The sequence below is a fragment of the Toxotes jaculatrix genome, chromosome 21 (genome assembly GCF_017976425.1).
Source record: "Toxotes jaculatrix isolate fToxJac2 chromosome 21, fToxJac2.pri, whole genome shotgun sequence".
In the NCBI taxonomy this organism is placed as follows: domain Eukaryota; kingdom Metazoa; phylum Chordata; class Actinopteri; family Toxotidae; genus Toxotes; species Toxotes jaculatrix.
This window is the reverse complement of record NC_054414.1, coordinates 18,502,282-18,524,397: the sequence shown is the minus strand read 5'-3', so window position 1 is coordinate 18,524,397 and position 22,116 is coordinate 18,502,282. Positions and strand designations below refer to the sequence as shown.

Genomic DNA, 22,116 nt, shown 5'->3' with positions numbered 1-22,116 from the left:
AATGTTAAATCCTCATTAAACATATAAGTAAATACACTGGCTCTAAGGAGCGTCAGATAATTTATTCAGCTACTGCACTCTGATGGGGAAACGGTTTCCTCTGTTGATAATAATTAAAAGAAAAATTAAAAGACAATAATAGGGGAAAAAACATCTGTTTTCGTGAGGACTTGTGGACGTTTTCTCGTGCTCTTGAGCTTCATTGCTGCACAAATACTGCGCATAACACGCAGTGAGCGTGAAATCAGCATCATCTGCTGGTCGTCCGCCGGAACAGGGTTTGGTGTTTTTCTGAGCTTCATGGTGGAGATAGTCCCTGTGATTCCATTCAGGCTGTAACTGCAGTGTTCTCTGGCCTGAACCGGACTCACGTGTCACGATTTAACTAAAAATTAAAGTCAGAATCACGATATAGTGCCTTAAACTGATGAGTCCTAATGCTAGGTCAAAAACTAAGTACGTAAGAAAATCCCGCCATTCACGGCCCACCGACGTGGGCACGTACGTGGTGACGTCGGTCACGTCATCACGGGTGGGCTTGTTCCCATGGTAACTCAGAGAAAGCGGAGGTCCCTCACCTCTTGGTTAACTTGGGACAACATGGCCGCTCCACAGAAAGACAGAGGCTTTGCGCTGAAGTCCTGGGAGAACAGAGACTCGGCGGAGGAAGGAAGAGACAGACAGACTCTGTTCGATGCGTTTCACGGGACAGTGAGAGAGGTTTGTGCCGGAGCCTTAAACGAACCACCGGCCGGATAACGGTAACGTTAACGGGATGTGTGCTTTGTCCTACTGCCCCAACAAATTTATAATAATAAAAAGACCCCAAAACATTTGTCAACAGTCACTTAACATGCCCCATATAACTGCTGCACTATTATACATCATTAGATATAATGATATAATCATCAGAAAAGCAGTGTCTCCTTGTCATGTTTCAGATGTTTGTGAGTTGTTTGCAGATCCATACAAAGAGACACTTCCCCTTTAGGATGGTTTGATTAAGATAACTAAATATTGCATCAATAAAAAAACAATGTAAATTATTATCGCACAGGAAGGAGGATTCTTCTGCAAAATTAGTACTTTTAGTTGTAATACTCTGAATATATTTCAATGGTAATTAAAAATAATAAAGGGCTATTTAATTAGAATTCTTTTTCCCTTGAACATGGCCTCAGTAGCACATACACTGAACGCTCTCTCCTCTGCCATCCCCCATATATACAGTTCCTCCTCCTACTGGCCTTCATTACCTGAAATACAAGGCTGTCCTGGCCTGGGATTGGCTCATGTGTTTATCGTGTACATCTCTAGTTGCACCAGAGTGCAGGGGAACAAAGGGTTTCTAGGATATAAACTTCATAAACACTGAAGGTGGGCAGCTCGCTGAGGTTTCTCTCCTTGTGCTGAAGTCCTCGAATCAGACAGAGAAAGTCAGACAGAGATAAAGAGTGTGAAAGTATGATGGAGAAAACTGATCCACTGAAAGCAGAGGAAAAGAAAGAGGAGGAAACTGGGATTAGTTTATTTCACCATGTTATGGATCAGAGGAAGAATCTGGGTGGTGAAGATGCGGTTTGTATTCAACGTCAGACAAGAGAGAAATTCAACGTTTGTCTTAAAATGTTGATGGTTTTCCTTCTGACTTGTGATATCTGATCAGTGCCTTTAGATCACGACACCATGAAGCTCTTTTACTGACAGGTGGTGATTTGAGTATGTTGTGAAAAATAGGAAAAGAAATTCAATATACATGTCAAATAACTTGTTATATGTTGAAATATAGCCTCGTAATTTAACTGTGCATGACATGATCCTTCCTTCATGCATGTATGTGTTTATCTATGAGTGTATATTATATGATAAAGCCCTCTGCAGGTGTTTTGGAGGATTTTTAAAAGACTTTTCTTCTTTGTCTCCACAGAAGATCGTGCTGCAGCGGCTGATAGTGATTGCTCGGCTCCCCCACGATCTTGCTGACAGGACAGAACTGGGAGGTCAGCCAGCAATTACCTTAGAGCACCGAGAGCACAATAGCTCAGTGGCTGATAATGAGGCATTGCTATTTCATTTCACACAATCCCTTCGTTCTCAGCAATGAACTAATCACCCTGCACCACTTTAATCCTGTTTTCCATTCAGGTGAAATGAAGGGGATGGTACTCGCTTTAATAATTACAAATGTCAAGATCTTGGCTGTTTGCAACCTGTAGATTTGCAGAGAAAAATCAAATTGCCATGGCTGAATGTGTGCTTGTCTTTCAAGGAATTCTTCCACTAAAATGATACAAAACCCACAATAAAAGCCCCATGAAAGGCTGGAGGAGTGTGCTGACAACAGAACTGGGCTTTCATGTCGTTGTCAGGATACTCAGTTTCTCTGTTGTCTGCAAACTCACACATTGTTCTCTCATTTGTTTCCATACAGCTCATTATGAAAAACTCAACTTTCAGTTAAGCAAACAGTACATATGGGATCATATGACAGGCCTGCTGTTAGTTTATCCATCCTGTCTGCTGCATATCATTGAAGTAAGTTTTCCTCTGAATAAATATTCACAGCGTCAATCGATGAAGAAGGTTAATGACGTGAAATCTTGTTCTTACAGTTTGCTGTGTTGCTCTCTTCCAGTCATCCAGGGATATTCTGGTTTCTGTTTTAAAAGACCTGAAAGACATGCAACAACAGAAAGGCGGGTAAAGATGCTTTCTTGTATTACAGATGAAAACCACATATACTGTGTGATGCATTGTAGAAGTGTAACACAACCAAACTGATTGCAATTCATATCAAGGGGACATGAATGTCTGAGCCAAATTTCATGACCATCCATCCAATTCTTTTCACTGAAATCCATAAATGTTAACCTCATGCTGGCAGAAGTCAGTGTGATACAACCTCTTTGGACCCTGACATCAAGCCTGTTGGTGTTGAAGTGTACAGTATGTGGAAGAACTGTACTAATTATTTTAAAATCCTTTCTCAGTGCACTGATGGAAGCTCCAAAGGTTGTGTTTATGGCACATGACCCTCAAAACAGGCTGTTCCAACAGTGGAGCTACAAGGTTTGTCCTGCATCTTTACTCTGGTCTGTGAGTTTGCATGAATACAGACGTGTGAGACATTAAAGGTCTTAGTAAGTAGCAGAGTCACCACCAGAGTATTCTCAGCTGGGTCGAGAACTGTGAAGGTCATGGTATAGAGTGATTCATGTTGTTGACTGAAGGTGCTGGATGCAGATCAGGGGGCCAGGGACCCTGGAGCTAAGGGGCTGGAGGAAGAAGACGAGAGCACAGAGACTCTGGTTTGCAGTGTCCTGTCAGCGCTGCAGAATCTGGGCAAGCAGCTCGAAATATCTAAGAAGGTGTGTTTACTTTCATAAGTTTGGAATCTTGGTTTGTCTTTTAGAGGCTCCACAGATAAATCTCACCAGTTTTTGTCCTGCTCTGAACTCTGCACTGTCAGGCTCTCCCCGGGTTAGTGCTGGATGAGACTCCAGAGCTGATCGTCTCCCAGGAGGTTCTAGAAAAGCTGTTGGCTCGAGATGAGCTCCAGAGTCCACAGCTGTACCTGCAGATGTACAGCTCCCCCCTGAACATCTGCATGGACTTTGGTGAGAGACAACATCCAGTTGATTCTTCATTTGTGATTAATATGATTACTAAGAAAACATTATTCTTAAAGGAAAGGATTAATACATTTCTGATAATTGTGTTCATTTCTGTGATGAATCCATTCTCAGGTTAAGTTCCCTTTAATACGTTAAATATTCTCATTTCACAACAGGACAAGCTATTCGAAGCAGCTGCCTCACCACAGTTTAACTTTTTGGACAGAGGGTCGAAGGTAAGGGCTCATCGTGTATGTTTCATCTACATACTGGACGCACGTTCTGTGGGTTTGAAGGGTTTAAGGCTGATGTTCAGCTGTTTTTACAGCAGTTCTCTCACAGCTCGGCTGCTTGTCATAGAGATCTGCATCCCAGACGCATTTCAGTGCTGTCAAACTGAGCCACTTACTTTTGATTTACCTTGCAATTCAGAACAGTAATCCAGTGTTTTATGCCTCTGCAGAATGTGTTCGGCCTTCACTAAAGCACCGTGGATGTGACTGAAGGTTTCCTGGTGGTGAGAAATCACTGCGATCCAACCAGAGTTTTATACCAACATTTAACTTACTGCAGCATTTTTCTTTTATTTGTTTCACTTGTTTGGTCCAAAACTTCCTCGTTCTGTTCTGAACGATTTCATGAATAAAATGTCTTTGAGTGAAAAGACAACGAACAGAAGTTTATCATTCATGAGAAACACACAGAAAATCCAAGTAATATAAAAACATTTTTAATGGTTTCAACATTCGGATGAGGATTATCTTTTTTTTTTTCTTTTATCTTACACTGTGTTCCACTTAGTGACCGGGAGTTAGCATGTCCAAGAAAAGGCATTTCCTCTTCACGCCAAACTTTAAAGAGTCCACAGCATCACTACAGTTTGACACAAAGAACTTTTAAGTCTAAAAAGATTCCTTGATCATGTATGTGTTCCCTTTTTATTTTGGCCCCCATTACTTGGAACTTAAACTTAAACCAAAGAAAAGTAAAAAAAAAAAAACAAAAAACAAAAACAAAAAGATGGTTGGAGATGTACTTGCAATGGCTGCATGCACCACAGGGTAATTTACAAACTCAGGGATAAAAATAAACCTAAATGCAGCACGTTTTTTCTCACTTGTCGTATGATTTCAGTGTGAATTCATAGAAACATCATGTCACGAAGGTCTTTGATTTCCTGACAATGGTCTTTGTTTTGAGTCTGATGTGCTTTTTTTAAACATTTGCCATTGATAAAAAGGTTGGAACATACTGCATTAATGTAACACAGGAGATACGAGGTGAAAACAAACAGTAAATCATGAATGACTCAAACACGTTGTTGGTAGAATCAATGGGGAGTTTGACTAAAAAAGGGGAGCACTGAATTATTCTTCTCTTGCAAAGGTCGACCTATTCACTTAGAGAAAATAAATACAAGCACATTTAGATAGGACCAAAGATGAGACATATTTCATAGGCATGGTTAAAAAGCATGCTGCTGAGTTTCACACAGGACAATGTCGAATCAAACACCTTCTTCCCCCTAACATTAGGCATTACACATTTCTTTTTTTTAAAAATCAAATACCCCTCCACCCTCTGTAGCTTCACACTATGTCCACAACACACACAATCCGCCTGTATCACTACCTATGAGGTGAACACCGTCTATCACCAGTACATTCCACCTATTCATTTTCAATAAAAGGCCTTCGTATTTTAGTGCTCAAAGGGCATGCTTGCAAAAGCTGTAACACTGGAAACTGTCTCTCCCACTGTCTCTGCTCGACAGGGTTATTGTTAATAAAGTTGTTTCTGATGAATACTGTATGTACAAGCCTTGATCCGATGCCCTTTAGTACAAAACGAAGAGCAGCACATTGTTACACAGAAATCCAGACACAGACAGGACAGACCATTCACCTCAGCACAGCCCAACTGCACAAATCACTTTTTAAAAAAAACAAAACTATTTTGTGGTCAGCATTAAGTTTTCCTGTAAATATTAAAACGATAAATACTGGTGATAGCATTTCATGCTGTTCTAATTTAAACTCAGCCGGAGGATCTGAATAGATCAGTGTGAGTTGTAGTAGAGTCAATTTGATCGGATGAAAAATAATTTGGAACAAACATTTTCTTGTTTCAGCTTCATTGCTGTGAGGATTTACTGCTTTTTTTCATCCTCTGTGACAGGAAACTGAATATCTACAGATTCAAAGTGTTAGTTGGACAAAACAAGCAATTTGATACGGTGCTTTGAGCTTTAGGAAACTGTGATGGCCATTTTATTCTGGCATTTTATAGACCAAATGATTAATTGGTTAATCATGCAAATAATCAATATGAAATCGATAATGATAACAATCATTAATTGCAGCCCTAAATTGTAGAAAATGTACTTTTTTAAAAACGACTTTTGATTTGGTAGTTTTTCTGCTTGTTAATGTTTTTTGTATGTTCTCATTTTAAAATCACATCTTATATATAACATGACGGACATAACTGTTCTCAGACATGTTGTGGAACTGAGCAGATTCATTACCTGCTGTCTGTCTCTTTAATTCTTAGTCAAGAATCTGCAACACGAGCACTATCCGCTGTTTTATTTAGAAAATCTACAAACTAGATTTAACCTTGAGCCTACGTCGGTGCCGTGAGATCTACTGAACCATTTCAGATTTTTACTGTGCGAAGTCTACTGGATGTTATTTTGCGTCAATGTGGCATAATTGTGCTAAAACCAGCAACATTATAATATTATATGTACAGTATAATGTTATAATGTTCATTTATATTTTTAATACAGTATTTGTATATATCTATCTATATATATATTTAAATTTCTCCCCTGTCAGTATATACAGAACATGTATGTACAGAGGTTTCAGTATTTACAAAAGTCCTGTGAATAATCTCGCACTTTAAAAGAACAGAGGATGGTGGAGCAGCACAGTGACTTTGAGGCCATGTGTAGTGGATGTTCTCAGGACTAAAGGAAAGTCTTACAAATCTGGATAGGTCACAACAAAACCCACCGCAAGGCAAATAACAAACTGCTGCTGTCGTACGCAAACCTCGTTGCTCCAGTTTTATTGATTTTCAAGTTTTCTCTTAAACTGAACCTCTGATTCCTGAAAAGGTTTTTAATGCGACAGCAGGGAAATTCTGGTCCCGTGTTGAATGCTTTTTTTTTTTTCTAGTTTTTTTTATCCTCAGATAAGATTCATGTGTAGTGGAAACAATCACAACTCCTCAGACCTAGTAAAAAGTATTCAGAAATATATCTGTATAAATACTCTCATCAAAATAAACACATATACACATATCTTTGCACTTGCCTCTAGTTCACTAATATAGACCAAAAATATCAGCATCATCAGACAGGGTTCCTATCAACTGCAGTGGGGAGGTGGCTGAAAGAGAAACTGCAGTGCCAGAAAAAAGGGGTGCAGGGTTTTGTTGTTTCTGGGAGTGTGTAGACAGTTTTCAGTTCTTTGTTATGATATGACAGGACGTTATAATAAAATACCTCAGGACACGAGGACAAAACCTTGTGCCTGTGTGCTCTGACAACGACTCGCCAGGGACGATTCTCCCACACTGAGCCTGAAACGTGCCACCAGAGTGATTACAGACGTTTACTTTTTTGATTATAAGAAGTTAATTATTCGATAATTTGAATAAAAAAAGCTGTTAAATTTCCATTTAAACTGTACATTATAAAATTTAAGGCAGCTATTATCTATATTTTTTATACACGTTTAGCTAATTCCAGCTCAGAGTGGCTCTTTCTAACTGTCATAGAATCAGTCGGGCACATAAACATTAAAGGGGTCCTACTAGTAAAGCTATGTAGCAGTGTTTTTATGAATGGGCCTCCGCTACTCACGTGATCCACAGTTGGTGGCTGTAACGTGCAAGGAAGCAGAGCAGTGAGCCCACCAAAGCAGAGAGGAAGACGACTTGAAGCCGTAAACTTAGGTGCAAACAATGCACAATTTTATGTGTGGAACTTAATTTAATTTGAATTTAATTTGACAGTAAAAACTCCGGTGGCTCCGGTTCAGGCTCCACAAACCTGCTCGTTCTTGTCTTTCTGTGGATTCAGCTCCTCATTCTTCAAACTGAGATTAATCCCTGTCTGACAGAGAAAAATGAAAAAGCCCAGGTAACTCTGCTCGCCGCCAAAAATAATTATGAGTAGTCACATGGAGTTCTTCATTTTTCAACAAAGCTCCCTGACAGCATCGACTATATTCTATCTGAAGGACGTGGTACCTTTATAGCTCTCCTGCAGATACAAAATATGATCTGATTAGATTTATAATGTTAATCGCATCATATACTCTGAAAATGTACAGTATAAACAATAAATATTCAGTGACTGATCCTGGTTGAATGCCATGTAAATATAGAGAAACGTGTGACCGGGCGTTGAACCTCTTTGTAACCTGGTAATTATTTTCCTAAATGTTTAAAACATGCATTCCTGTTTATGCTCCACAACACCAACAGTGCAACATCATAAAGTACAATTACCAAACACATCACATACTAACAAAATACACACACACACACTCACACACACTTTCCAAAACGACGTACTGGCACACTCACAGTGAACGCTCAGGTGGGACTGAAATTCAGGGTTGTTGCCACCACACGCCAGAGCGAGGCATTTCAACTGACACCCCTGAGGAATGAAGGAGAAAGAAAGAAAGAAAGAAAGAAAGAAGAAGAAGCCTGTGTGTTGGCAGGACAGATGTACAGTACTGTGTTGTTCTTTCTTCTAAAAGTCACTCATGAGAAGCAGAAGCAGCAGCAAAGAGCACTCATTCCTCCCGGCAACTTGTTTCCAGTCTCGCATGTGAAGTTAAAGGCAATATTGCAAGAGAATCAAATAAGGCAAAAACAAACATAAAACATTAAATTAAAAAAAAAAAAACATATTTCCAGCCAACATAACATGTCAGATTGCGTCTGATCAAAAGTCCCCTGACCACACTGTCGCTAACACCTCGTGTGATTGTGCGTATGGAGATTTCTTTTAGCCGTGTTCACCTTATTTTTGTTATTTTACTGCGCAGAAGAGCTTGATTTTACATGTCGGCCCCTCTGGATCGAGCACAGGTGAGGTGTGATGATGAGATCCAGCCAGAGAGGTGAAAGGTCAACGAGTGGAGCGTGGGGTTTTGAGTGACATGGTGCAACAGGAGCATTGTGTTTCATTTAATCAGCCGGCGGGGGGCGGGGGGCGGGGGGTAGGGGGTGGGGACTCAGTGGCATCATAGCACTGTGCTCTCAGACTCTTCCTCCGACTCTGCTCTGTTGTTGGTCAACTCGAGCAGCGCCACTGAGTTCCTGAAGGGGGAGATGTGGGGCAAGTCAAAAATACCGTCCAGTTCCATGTTAATGACGGGGATGTCCAAGTTGCAGAGAGAATCTGTCAGAGCAGAAACACAGACAGGGTGAGCAGAAAGGACAATAAAAATACAGCTAATTAAAAAAAAAGAAGGTTGTAGAGTGAAACAGATCATTCCAGATGTGGGTTCACTGATGCTGGATGATGTTACACGCAGCATGTGGGTCATCAGAAGTCCAATGTCACAGTATGAAGAAATAAAACAGTGCACGACAGGGGTGCACGATATACAAGACAGCTTATCATATTTGGGCAATAATAATAAATCTAAATTAAATAAATGTTTATATCTATATCATTATCAGTATTGTTACACAAGTGTCAATATCGTGCATCCCTGATCCTTACACCTGATCAAAACACGATCAATGAGCATTAAAACACAAATTCAGTCAAACAATGTCAAAACCCAGGAACACAAGATCAATGTAGTTAGTTATACTCGCGTATAAACTAATATATTGACCTCAGTGTGATAACGAATAACTGAGATAAATCTCTGGAGTCATTTGTGAGAATGACGACGATCCACAGTGTAACACATGTGATGGACAACTCAGGCAGGGGGTGAGCTGACTGAGGGACAGCCGTGGGCAGTGAGGCACAACATTGTGGAGTGGAGCGGTAGTGTTGGGAGGTGGGGGGGGGGGGGGGGGGGGGGGGGGGGGTGCAGTGACTGTCAAAGCCAAGGGAAGGGTGGCAGCAGGAGAAGGGCATTATGGGTGGGAGTCCTGAAGGCAGCACAGGTTTTTGGCAGAGTAAAAAAAAAGCCGTCGGCCCTGGTCTGTTTAGACTGGACGGTAAGCCATGCATCACGGGCTCAGCCACCATGCAAACGCCAACAAAATGGGTTAAAGGTGGACTGAACACAGCAGCTGCATGTTGGTGTATAGAGAAGCTCCAGAGTGAGGCTGCCACAGAGCCAAAGCATCTGCGTCTACTGGCAACTTCCCCCCCACTGAGAGCTGGCGCCATGTTTGGCCAAGATGGCGAAGGGATTTTATTGGAGGGGCGGGGAGGTGAGGCTTTAACATGGGAACTCCTGCTTACCCTAAAAGTCCCTCTCACACATAGAATCACACTGAACCTCTCGCCTCATACCGCTGTAAGTGAGACAATAAGAGCAGTCGACAAGAAGGGAAAATTAGACGAGAACATAGAACCTTTTTGTGATGCTGAGGAAACAACAAAGTTTTGTTTCCTGGACATTTAAATATTTGTAAAATTCTAAGCAGAAAATCCATTAAAAACACGAAATGTGTTTGTTATCAAAAGTTAATGGTAAATCCATGATCAGTTAACCTGTTGAAAAATACTGTGTCAGGTAAATGGAGTATACAGTCCTCTAATCTCTTCATTACCTGTGGACATGCTCTCCCCAGGAGACAAACCATCCAGGAGACCTGACGAATGCTCCAGAGGCTGGGGACTGGTGCCGGGCGTGGTGGGGGGCTGAGGAGGAGGTAAGCTGGGCCTCTGCCGGGGCGGCTTGGGGGTCGGCCTGGCTTTGGTGAGAGTCCCCGCCAACGAGGGTGGAGAGGACAGAGACGGGGTGGTGGCCATCTGGGCCTGACCCGGGGAGCCGATGGTAGCGTATCCCTGTGGGTAGCTGAAGCCGTATGGGGAGGGGGTGCTGGGCGGAGTGGGCGACAAGCTGACCGGAGACGGCTGACCTGTTGACTGGTCGGACATGGCTCCTGTCTGGCAGTAAGGGCCTTTAGGTGGGATCGGGGCCAGCTTCTTTGCTGTGGAGACACCAACAATGAAAAATAGATCTCCATCGTATAAATATTAGAAAACTGCAGAGATGTTTTGCAGCAGTGTCACTGCTGGAGAACAGAGATGAGTCTCACATGAAGGAAGAAGAGTGTTCTCAGTTCTCAGTGACTGATTTTAAAGCTTATTTCAGATTTCACTGTTTGTCTCTGTGGTTTAATTAAAGGTGAACTTAAAGGAGTGATTGTGTTGTACCTCGGTTAAGTTTGGAGGATTAGACAGATTTAAAAAAAAAGTCAAAATTAAAGCAGTGGGTCTGAAATACAAAGACTTTTACACTGACAGAATAGACATGCTGAGGACGATGGCACGGCAGTGAAACCACACAGCTGTATTACCTCTCCTCAGGGTGTGCGGGCTGTGCTCAGAGTGCTGCAGCTGTCCACTAGAGGTCACTGTTCCCTGGATTCCCTTCTGTCCAATCACTGGAGACAGCTCCTTGTTCTTCAGAGTACTGTGGAGAGGGCGAGGGACAAAAACACAGATTTATAAATTACAAGCTGCTCCGTGCATCTCGCTTAATGAGATGTCAGCCCCGTTTCCATAAATCTCTTGGCGTATTAAAGAAACAGGAGAGCACCCATAGTTCAATGTTAAATTGCCTGAGTGACCACTGTTGCAGACGGACATGTGGTCTGTACTGTGGTGCAGCAGAAGCAGTTCAAAAATCCCAAATAAACCCTGATGGCTTAATGGATCCTCCTTACTTTTACAGCGCAGTGCGGCCAGAATGCCAATGGGAAGACGGACCTGAAGGTCAAAACATAACCAGTTTATCCTGACTGACTGACAGTCGCTCTCACTTTCAGCGGATGAGACATGGATGGATGACTGAAGCTGCTGGGATTTAAAGTCAGGGTGGAGCAATGCAGATGAGCATCCCTGGGATTCCTCCAACCTCATGAAAATGTCATTAACTCGTGATGCTTTCCATGTTGTTTTACTTCCACAAACACCACTGTGTTGTTTCTGCTCATATTCACGGTCTGATCTTGCAGTCTACCACTCAGGGCCGACTGGGCCCACTGGTATGACTCATTAACGCCCACTTTTATAATGGTATTCACTGAAAGCTTTGAATTTCCTTTGTTGCCTGGCAACCGGCTCCTGAATATCCTGGCAACATGGAAAGTTATGGATTGCATACATGGCTATTAAATTAAAGATGGATCTGATAATGGCATTCCTAAAGAGCATTGATTTCCATGACTGACGGATCTAAAACCAGGGTGGTGCTGCTGGGAGTGTCTTAATCTCACACATCCTCTTTACTCCTCATATCTCAGGCTCCTTTTTGTCCCCGTGGGGCTTCTCCTCATTTGTGTGTGAATTGTGTTGGAAGTACGAACGAGTTGAGCAGGGGTCTGTATTTACCTAGTCAGCTTGGCTCCTCGCTCTCGGCTACAGGCACAGGCGGCCCACGGAGGGGGAGCAGACAGGGGAGTGTTGGGGGGTTTGGGGGAGCCCAGGAACAGATCGTGACGAGTAAGAACGAGCGGGGGTTTGATGTAAAGGGTGGAGCCATTCGTTTCGGACAGGGGCGCATGCGGAGCGTCGGACAGGGAGGCCTGTTTGGGAAGGTGCAGGGAGTTGGGTTTGGGGTTGGAGTTGACATCAAGCTGCTGAGGGGATGGACAAAGGGAGTGGGGGAGTGGGGGTGGGCTGTAGCCAGAGCGACGGGGTGGAGGGGACGGGCCGGGAGGCACGGATTCGGGGCTGGGAGCGACGGGACGCATACCCGGAGGTGCTCGGGTGTAGAAATGGTGGTGAGGGAGCGAGAAGGAAGAGCAAGAGGAGGAGGAGGAAGATGAGGAAGATGGGTAAGGGGGAGGTGGCCTCTCCTCCTCAGGGGAGGGGTAGGCGTAACAGGAGTCCGACCAATTGGAGGATGCATCATCCGAGCTGCAATGATAAAAATATCAATGGTTCATGCGGAACTGAGCTGGTCTCCAGATGCTGAAATGCTTTTACACATCAGATTCCAGGGGTGAAGAGAAGTGGGACATATTGATTTGTAGGTTTAAGTTTGGTTCTTTACGAGGGAGGAAATCAGGTGAATATTAATCAGTGGGTTAGGAAAGAGGAGTAAGGGCTCGGGGGGTAACAGCACAAAAAAATAAAGGATAAGTGCTCATGAAAATCTCTGTGGTTTTCAAACAACGAAAACGAAATAAAACAGAAACGTCAGTCACCTCATCCATTGCAGGGCCTTGCGACAATGGACTGTTAGGCTGCTAATGATGCTTGGACTAATGGCAAAAACAAAACAGATACATAATTCATGCACATGCAGCAGCGAACCATTTCTACTGAAGGATGGATGAACTTTTCCACGACGTTCTCTGCGTCTTGTTAAAGGTAAAACTCGGCTCAAAGAGAAGTGAAAATCTTTACTTGAGCCACATGATTTACAGAATCTCCACTCGAGCAGAAAATGAAGTGTGAACGACTCCACACACGTTTCTACAAATTCAAGGATGAGAAATTTTTAAAAGAAGAAACATTAACAAGTTAATGAGCAATCACAAGGTTTGAAATGACATGCTTCATCAGCGGTGAGACACTGGGGTTCGCACAGAGGTGAGACGATGATCACTTCGTGGTGGTGGGGGGGGGGGGCGGACAGCAACAGACAAGAAAACTGGGAGTAAGAGCAGACAGCGGTGTTCAGGTGTCAGTTGCTGGGCGCAGCAGCACACGCGGCGAGGGCGGAGCGGCAGCAGGTGGGAGGCGTGTGAGGTGGGGGAGGGGGAGAAAGTGAAACAGGAGGACGGGGCACAACAGCCTTACCTGGCTCGGTCGCTGCTAGTGGGAGGAGGAGTGGGGGAGGGGGAGGCAGAGAATTCCCCAGGCTGCTCGGGGAGGAGAGCGTCAGTGGGCGGGACGGGGGGATGCACGCTCGGTGGCGTGGAGGAAGTTTTACGAGTAGACGACGAGCCCCTGCGCGACACCCAAGAAGTGTCCATCACCCTGACACCCATGCTGCAGTGGGACAGAGATGCACAGCCAATCAAACCCAGGGAGGGCATCTGTGTGGTTCAGGGGCGTCAGGTTTCCAAACCCTAAACACATCACCGGGGGTGAAGTGCTGCTGAAAGGGGATCGGTTTCCCTGTCATCCACACCCACAGAGCACTGAAAAGGCCTGACCCTGGATCAGCCTCTAAGGTCACTCTGCTCCACCTGTAAAGCTTTTTGTTCTACTCATGAGCCTCAGCATGCAAGAACAGAGGACAACAGCCTATCTACACAGGCTCTTGCTTAAATGGATAATTCCCTGCACACGGTGAAATGTTCAATCCTTCAACAACAGCAACACAAGAGCAGTTTGGGTGAAATGGACAAGAGGAGGATGAAGGAGAAATAACTTAAAGGTTTGACACGTGGAAACAGGTTTATTCACTTCAGCGTGAAAAGAGTGAGAGGATCAGTACATCTGCAACATCTGCAACATCTCTCTGCTCAATATGCAGCTTCAGCCAGCAGCTGATTAGCTTAGCTTAGCATAAACACTGGAAACTCTGTCCAAAGGTTAAAAGTCCACCAACCAAAACCTCTGAAGCTCACTAATTAACACATTACACCTCGTTTGGTGGACAAAGTTTTAAAATGACAGGTTGTGGTTTTGGGGGGGGTTGGGGGGGTTATTGGGTTACGTGGCCGTGGACTATTTTTTGGTCAGGAGCGCTGACTTCCAGGAGGCCTTGCAAATACATTATTTATTGTTGTGCAGTTTAAAATCTCCTGAAAACATTTCTGACCATAACTACATCATAAAAATCTTATTTTCATGAAACAAGTAATAAAAAAAAAATCAGTGCAGTACGAATACAGTTTCCTTTTTACTTTTAAATCAGTTTGTTTTAAAATGTTCTAAAGAGGAGAAGCTGCAGCTTGGAACAGAACGAGGCTGCTGCACACGAATAATGAAAAATTTAACTAGAAAACAGCTGAAGCTGAACTGAAACTAGGTTGGAACATTCTCACAGCACTGCCAGAATCTTTCACTTGAAGATGTAAGATTTTAAGATCATGAAAATAAGACTCAAATACAAACTAAGTGACTTGATAAGAGGGAGATTTGTTGCTCAATGGATCATATTTTAGAAAAACGTTAAACTGCAAAGAAAATGTCGCTGCCAAATAAATGTAGTGGAAGTGAGAACTATAATATCTGCCTTAAAATGTAGAGAAATACAAGTATAAAGGTTGTACAAAATGGAAATACTAAAGTAAAATATAAATATGTAAAAAGTATTTAAGTTACCTAAATAAAAGTACTCAGTTACTCTCCACCACCTGGTTCACCAGGTGAATTACCTTTGGACAGAGGCAGGTGACCTGTTTCCTGCTTTCTCCCAGTCTTTATGCTGAGCTTCTAACATGAGCAGAGAGTGTATGAGTATTTCTGAAAATGTCAAACTGCTCCTTTAACATAATCTGAAAAACAGGAACTAACTTAATGATGCAGTCAGCTAAGACTAAGCAACAAGAGGCTTTTGTATTCACAGGCTGAACAAGTCTATCCACTGCCAGAAACTGCAAAGATGCTACTTATGTAAACACAGAGAGAAAGGCCTGCTTTGTTCATGTCACCCATTTGTCCCCCCGCCCCCCCATTCTGTTGGAGACATTGAACTATAGGAGTCCAAGTGTGTCACTTCAGGCAGACCTGACTGGAGCATTAAACACACACACACACAAACACACACATATATAAATGACAAATGACAGTTCCTGTCAACGTGCAGCTGAGACGGACGGATGATGAATTGACCGATGAGAGGATGAGCGGAGGGAAAGGAGCTGTACTGTACCTTTGTATCTTCCTAATGCTGCATTGTTAAAACAGAGACAAGCAAAATGAGGACAGGAGTAAAGATCAAGGAAGACGGAGTCTCCCCGGGCTCATTAACAGCATCGTTATCAAAGCAGCGGAGGAACTTTGGAAGGATAAACTTTTAAGACAAGAGCCGAGCTGGAGGAGCAGCAAAGTGAAACAGGGAGGCTGGACCGGCAGGGGGCTGCGAGGGGACGAGAGTCACGCTGAGTGTAATGAGCAGAGCGATTTGAGGGGTGAAGCGTGCTCTCCCTGAAGGGCTTCAACCACGTCGAAACCCAGAGAGAGAGTTATCGTTCCATTTAGACTTAATTAGGTCAAATTCTCCCTAATGGACACGAGAAAATCCCCAAAAATAAGAGAGAAATGTGAAAGGTTTCACGTAGCTGCAGTGTGGAGACATTTACATGTACACAACACTGAGACGTGTGCATTGTACACTACACTACAACACTGATACTACAGGACTAAAAGTGTGTGGTTTGGTTCCATATTTTTTGAAAATGTTCTTAAAGTGGATGAAATACATATTTCCCATATTTGTTCTGGCTCTGGTTTCCTTCCATGCTTTATCCTAAGCTAAGCTAAGCTAAGCTAACCAGCTGCTGGCTGTAGGTTTATATTTACCATGCAGACACAAGAGTGGTGTCAAATCTAATTATCTAACTAGAATATTTCCCAAAATAACAAACTATTCATTTAATGATGATGGATATCAAAGTTGTTAGTGCCCAAAAAATGCTGCTCAACCATTTCGCTCTGATAAAAATCTGTAAAAGTAAAATCTCACATGACTGTATGCTGTTTTTTTTCTTCCTTGTATGTGACCTTGTATGTATTATTCTGTCCAGACTACCTATAAATTATTCTCCCTGGCCAAATTAATGCACAGGGTAAGTGCAGTGTGTGTCCTTCAGATGCTCGTGCTGGGTGCAGAGAATGACAGGAATGATGATTTGATATGATTTTTTTTTTTTATGCTTCACATTATGAGTCACGAAGGAGCAGACTTTAGTGTCTGAACATCAGTTAATATTTGAGAGAGATGTGAAATTAGTAATTTATTCATTCAAAATTAAAATTTACTACCACGTACAGACCTACAGCTAAAATCATTTGTACTTAAAATCTAAGACTATCTTTGAAAGCCTCACTCTGGCTCTGAAGGGTGCTCACTGTGTGTTTCTATTGAAAGCTGAGCTCTATTGATCAGACCCAGCACACACTCGGTCCAGGTTTAATTAGCCGGGCTACTTGTGGTCCCTGAGCTGCAGACAGCCCAGACTACCCGCAGGGCCTAATAAGACCGAGGGTGTATTAAAGCCTTAAAGAAAGAGACAGAGAGACAGAAAGAGAAAGAAAGTGACTAACTGGTTTTCAACTAATCCTCCTCCACAGCTCGAGGATTGTCAGATTCCTCATTTCACAGACTAAATGTCATCTCTCCCTCTGTCTGTCTCACTTGTTTCTCCTCGTTTTTCTCTTTCTCATTTTTTCTTTTTTTATCTCTAGCCGGCATAAAAACGCTTGAAGGCAGGTGCTGCAGATAAAGAGTGACACCACATCCTTTCTGTCCAGCTCATTGTGAAACTGAGCTTTTCCCTGAGGTCACTTCTCCCATGAAACTTGTGTAATCGTTGGGGAATTCTCCTCCTCTCACTTCACGGTCGACCCCGTCAGAAGGAAGTCATGCGGAAACCTGACGCACCTCAAAGTGTCTTTGTTTAGAAAAAAAATCCTGCCAGTTAATATCCAGCCTGAGTGAATCTGTAAGGCCAGCACAGAGGTGGAGAAGAAGGTGCTGATTGATTCAGAGGCGGAGTGTTTTCGGAGAGTTTTCCTCTGAGTTGTGGATTAGAGGGGTCATTTATTGACGTGCCACTGTCTCCATTTATCCCCCCAAACTTTTCCCAACAGTTTTAGAAGCAGAACTTTGTTCTTATTTGTTTAGCTGACATTTGTTTTTGATTTTCCAGTGATACCGAACACAGCTTTTCAGCTCATTTAGATGGTAACAGATAAATTGTGACTGTGCTTTACTCGGTTTAATTACTGTGCTATCACACTCTATCAGCAGCAGAAAAACATCTCTCTGCCTGCCTTCACTCTATTTTTAGCCCTTAACTTTCCATCTCACATTATCATCAGGTCAGTGTTTTGGACCCAAAACCTGCAAAACATTCTCAGATTTGATCTAGGAATGGAGAATGGCTGCTTCACATTTCATTGTAGACGTCCTTCACCTCCCTGCGTCTCCTTTATTTGAGCCTGTTCCTCGTTTGTTGTCTGTTTTTCCTTCTGACATTGACTCTGTCTGCTCCTTTTTTTGTTTTTTGTTTCTGTTTCAGAGTTACAGAGCAGGAGGTCCCGGGTTTCAGAGCTAGAACTAGAAACATTTCTGGCTCGTGGATGAAAAGTCAGAGGTAAAAGCCTGTGGACATGAACTCAATCCTACCTATGGATTCTGGGTCCACTTTGGATGAATTCAACAACTATGCTGCTGTGTTTTGGTCACAAATTCAGCATGAAAAGGTTCTGAATTCACCACAGGTCTGATTTGCTCCTGTAACTACTGCTTCTCCAAAGCAGCACTGAGGACGTCATTAAAAGAGGAAATGGAAATGGGAATTTACAGTGTGGAGAAATATTTCCTCCTGCTTCTACTGACAGCATGTTGCTTTAAAAGAGCAGATATTCTCAACCAGCCCATCCTGACATGTTTTTATATCCTCCCGCCTTGTTTACCTGTCCCCCACGGTCGAGCTATGGAGCAACTCCAGACTGTTTAAAATTCAGCAGCCAGAGCAAAGTGTTTCTCACACATCACTCCAATCTTGGCCTATTCTATTATTACTGTTTTTATTATTATTACTGTAAATAATGTATTTAGATATTTCAATTCAGGTATTTAAATATTAGATTTGGACTGAATCCCCAAATTCTGGATAAGTATTTAATGTACAGCAGGAGAACCGTACCCATCTTTCTTGTAGAACTCCAGCATCATGTTGTCTGTGGCGACGCTGAGCGGCCGTCGGCTCTGGTCGTTCTGCTTGCGGTCGATCTGATCCATGTCCGGGGACGGCATTGAGCTGTAGTTGGCATTGTGGTTGGTGTGGACGGGGCTTCCATAGTTCCCTGTGACGTTGAACTCGATTTCTACGAAAGAAAGAAGAAAGAGATGAGATACAGAAACAACATAAAATATAAACACACAGTCTGCTTCCTCTGGTATCATCCCTCCTCACCTCCAGGGAAGAACCAGTCGGCGTGCTGGATGATGGGCTCGATGATGCCGACGATCTGCAGGGAAACTGTCGTCATCATCTCTGTGATGTTCCTGCAGCGAACACAAAAGACAGAGACTTTTTTTTTAATGACGGGACGCAGAGGAAAAGTAGCTGTCTGGATCATAAGAATTTACGCTCAGGCCGTGATTAACACATTTTCATGATACTGGAAAAGCATTAAAGTGAGAAAATTAAAACCATTTCAGAAACGTGGCCTATTAAAATACTAATTAAAAGTTAGAGAGGGATAAAGACTTAGTAAGATTTACACAGAGATACTGTATAAAGGAGGTGTCCTTCACCCAACCCAAACTGCTTAGTCATCACCATGAATATACTGTATTATAAGAATTGTCTCCTGGAAATGTGTTGGATCAGTGTGCCCACTGGCCTTTGTGTTAATAGCACTTTTAGCACATTGAGCTCGAAGCAGCTTCATGAATATTCGCAGCTCAATTTTTCCTCTGAGTAAAGTGGGAAAATGTGATGAGAGAATCCCTGTGGACACGGAGTCCTTCTCTTTTCTGTCTGTCTGCTGCGTCTGCCCAGTCACTGCGTTACAAACTGATTCTTCACAAATGAAATGATGCACAAAGTGTGTGGAAAAATAGCTTTGATGCTCCTCTGGACCCAACAAAGGCGACACTCAGCGATAAAACCTGCATGTGGGAGACATCAGTTAGAATAAAAAATATTTCTTCACTGTCTCTCCTTATCTTTCCTCCTCAGATTAACCCTATAAACCTCACTGCAGTGAAAGTGGGTCAGTCAGTACAAACTCGTGCTGTGCAACCAGACTTTGAATTCTGGTGGAAATGTCTCACATTCAGTCCAGTATATTAACCAACCGTGTCTCGCTCCTGTCTTACCCCTCGTTGTGTGTCCACAGGAGGTTGGGTCCGAGGACAATAGCAATGTTTCCAGGTGTCATCTTGTTCACATCCTGGTACTCGGTCAGTTTGGAGAGGAATTTGATCAGATACCTGTTAAAACAGGAAATACATCAGTCAGTGACGTAAATTTACAGCCAGACGCTTCTGTCCGAAGCTGTGAATTCACACGAGGGATGGATGTGGTCAGAAACCGTTAAGTGCAAAGGTCTTTGATTTTTCATGAGGTGTTAGCAAAGGGTGTCAAAACAAGCACATGATCTCAGTCACTGGGAAAATCTGAGCAGGTAACAGAGAGGACAGAGGGTAACGTCTGTTGTATAATAAGAAAAACAGTTTTCAGCTTGATGAGGACGAATTTTTCAGCAAAGTGAGGATTGTGGGAAATAACAGAACAACACTGGGCTGCGTTTCTTCATCCAGGTCAAGTTTCCCACCCTGAGTTCTTCAGGTTTAACAAGGTCTATTTCCAACAATAGATTTATGCTGTGAGCAGCTTCCATCATGCCTCGCCCTCATGAAGCATGTGGAGCTAAAACACGTTATTACAGCAAACCACTCTTTCCATTTTTCAGTATTCACGGGGGCTCTAGGACTCAGAAATGGGCCAGTGGGTTTCTGTGGCTCTCCGAGAGCAGCTGAGCCGAATGACTCATCCTGAGCCGAACTACAGTTGAATGAACATCAGGCAGCTCATTCCAGCGAGCAGCGATCATCTGGACAGGTCTGACAGGTCTTCTCAGAGGAGGACAGTCTAAAAATACTTCCTATTTGTGCAATTCGATGATGACACTGACAAGTGCTGCAGAGTCTCACTCTTATTAATTTCTCTCCCGTCCCTTCCTCTCCTCTTCCTCGTTGTGCCTCAGTCGCCTCTTTTTTTCTTTTGATCATGAGAAAAGTCCTTCAGCAAATATCCACAGCACGCCTTAATCCAGCAGCTGACAGAGCTGCACCTCAGGTTTAAGGACTTTTCTCAGCGTCAATTCACACAGAGGTCAAAGTTTTTTCAGGGAGGTGTCGACTAGAGGGACTCTGTAATGTCAGTGTTGCTTTGCAATCAGTCACTGCAGGTTTAAGAGTGAAGTTCTCCATATGTTTAAAGCCTTTCCTCAGTATTAAATTCATTCCCGCTCTGTAGCCACAGCTAATCACAACTGCAGATAAATAATCAGCACTGATCGATTACACAAGTGACCACGGTTTCAACACTGTGCCCATGATCCAAATAAATCCTCCATGAGCTGAGATTAACTGGATTATTTGAGCTGGTTGACTTCATTTCAGCCTGGTAATAAAAAGAAAAACAGGCCGCAGGAGAGGACCACAAGGAGCGAAACACAGAAACAGTGACTCACTTAAAGTTGTTGTTGTTGGCTGGGGGCAGTTTCTCACAGGCGCTGAGGAGAGCCTGAAGTCTCTTGTCTTGGTCTTGAATGCTGCAGGACGACACAACAGACACATTTTCAGTCGCTGAGAGGGAGGAGGAGGGGGAGCTCGTTTAAATGTCTTAAACTTAAAGATAAAGTTTGAAAGTCAAAGAGCTCGGCATCTCTACTGATACAACAACAACATTATGCTGAGCGGATACACACTTGGAGGCCTGGATCCAGTCATTGTAGAGTTCAAAGGTCATTAAAGGCTCAGGAAGCTCCCGCAGGTAGGACTTCAAAGCACCTGGAGATACCAAGATAAAACTATTATAAATACATATATGCATGTATATATATTCGTACACATTCAATGCATATATAATGCGGATGTGCCTGCATGAGCTCGTAGTGTCTATATGATGACCAGCGGGTGATTTGTTTGTGTTCAGCATGTATGAGGACGACACAGTGGGAGACAAAAGAATGAGACATGTTCTGAGAAGGAAGCAGGACGATGAGAAAGCAGCTGCGACCTGATTAGCACTTCAACGATAACGACAATACAGAATCAGTTCAATGCACTTTATACTGTAACGTTTGATTCTCGCCTCTGTCTTTTGTTCTGGAGGAAATTTCATATCAAACCCCTGTAGAAGCTGTTCTCAGAGGACCGGAGCGGTGCAGAGGACCGGAGCGGTGCAGGTATGAATGATTGGATAATTGCACGTTCCTAACAAAGTGCTCGGTGAGTGTAATTTCACACAGACTCCACCTACTCTAGTACAACAGGCTACTTCCAAACACTACGTGACCAGAACTAATGGGTGGCAGAGTAATTTTCCAGCGCTGACGAGGAAGGCGACGGCTGACTGGGCTTCTCTCCGACTTGTCTTCTTCTCTGTCTGGTCTGCTGCGTTTATTTCCCCC

The 22,116-nt window shown here is 43.1% G+C and overlaps 2 protein-coding genes across 3 annotated transcripts in view; one reads left to right on the top strand and one right to left on the bottom strand.

The window, feature by feature from the left end:
• The first annotated feature begins 595 nt into the window (after window positions 1-595).
• LOC121175481 (testis-expressed protein 47) lies at window positions 596-4,164 on the top strand. Its single transcript, XM_041029257.1, has 9 exons — window positions 596-720; window positions 1,928-2,000; window positions 2,432-2,535; window positions 2,636-2,700; window positions 2,991-3,069; window positions 3,231-3,368; window positions 3,470-3,617; window positions 3,791-3,850; window positions 4,078-4,164. The coding sequence occupies exons 1-8, from the start codon at window positions 601-603 to the stop codon at window positions 3,826-3,828; spliced, it is 765 nt and encodes a 254-aa protein (XP_040885191.1). The 5' UTR covers window positions 596-600; the 3' UTR covers window positions 3,829-3,850; window positions 4,078-4,164.
• Window positions 4,165-4,328: 164 nt separating this feature from the next.
• LOC121175495 (rho GTPase-activating protein 44-like) overlaps window positions 4,329-22,116 on the bottom strand; it is a 56,326-nt gene continuing 38,538 nt past the window's right edge. Inside the window, exons 12-22 of one of the 2 annotated variants that reach the window (XM_041029272.1) lie at window positions 21,412-21,493; window positions 21,175-21,255; window positions 19,796-19,909; window positions 18,885-18,976; window positions 18,615-18,795; window positions 15,614-15,631; window positions 13,588-13,779; window positions 12,172-12,699; window positions 11,136-11,251; window positions 10,383-10,766; window positions 4,329-9,042 (exon numbers count right to left, since the gene is read on the bottom strand). In XM_041029272.1, coding sequence (XP_040885206.1) covers window positions 8,885-9,042; window positions 10,383-10,766; window positions 11,136-11,251; window positions 12,172-12,699; window positions 13,588-13,779; window positions 15,614-15,631; window positions 18,615-18,795; window positions 18,885-18,976; window positions 19,796-19,909; window positions 21,175-21,255; window positions 21,412-21,493 — 1,946 coding nt within the window. In that variant the 3' untranslated portion in view covers window positions 4,329-8,884. The remainder of the gene's footprint in view (window positions 9,043-10,382; window positions 10,767-11,135; window positions 11,252-12,171; window positions 12,700-13,587; window positions 13,780-15,613; window positions 15,632-18,614; window positions 18,796-18,884; window positions 18,977-19,795; window positions 19,910-21,174; window positions 21,256-21,411; window positions 21,494-22,116) is intronic. The other variant, XM_041029273.1, reaches the window with a different exon arrangement.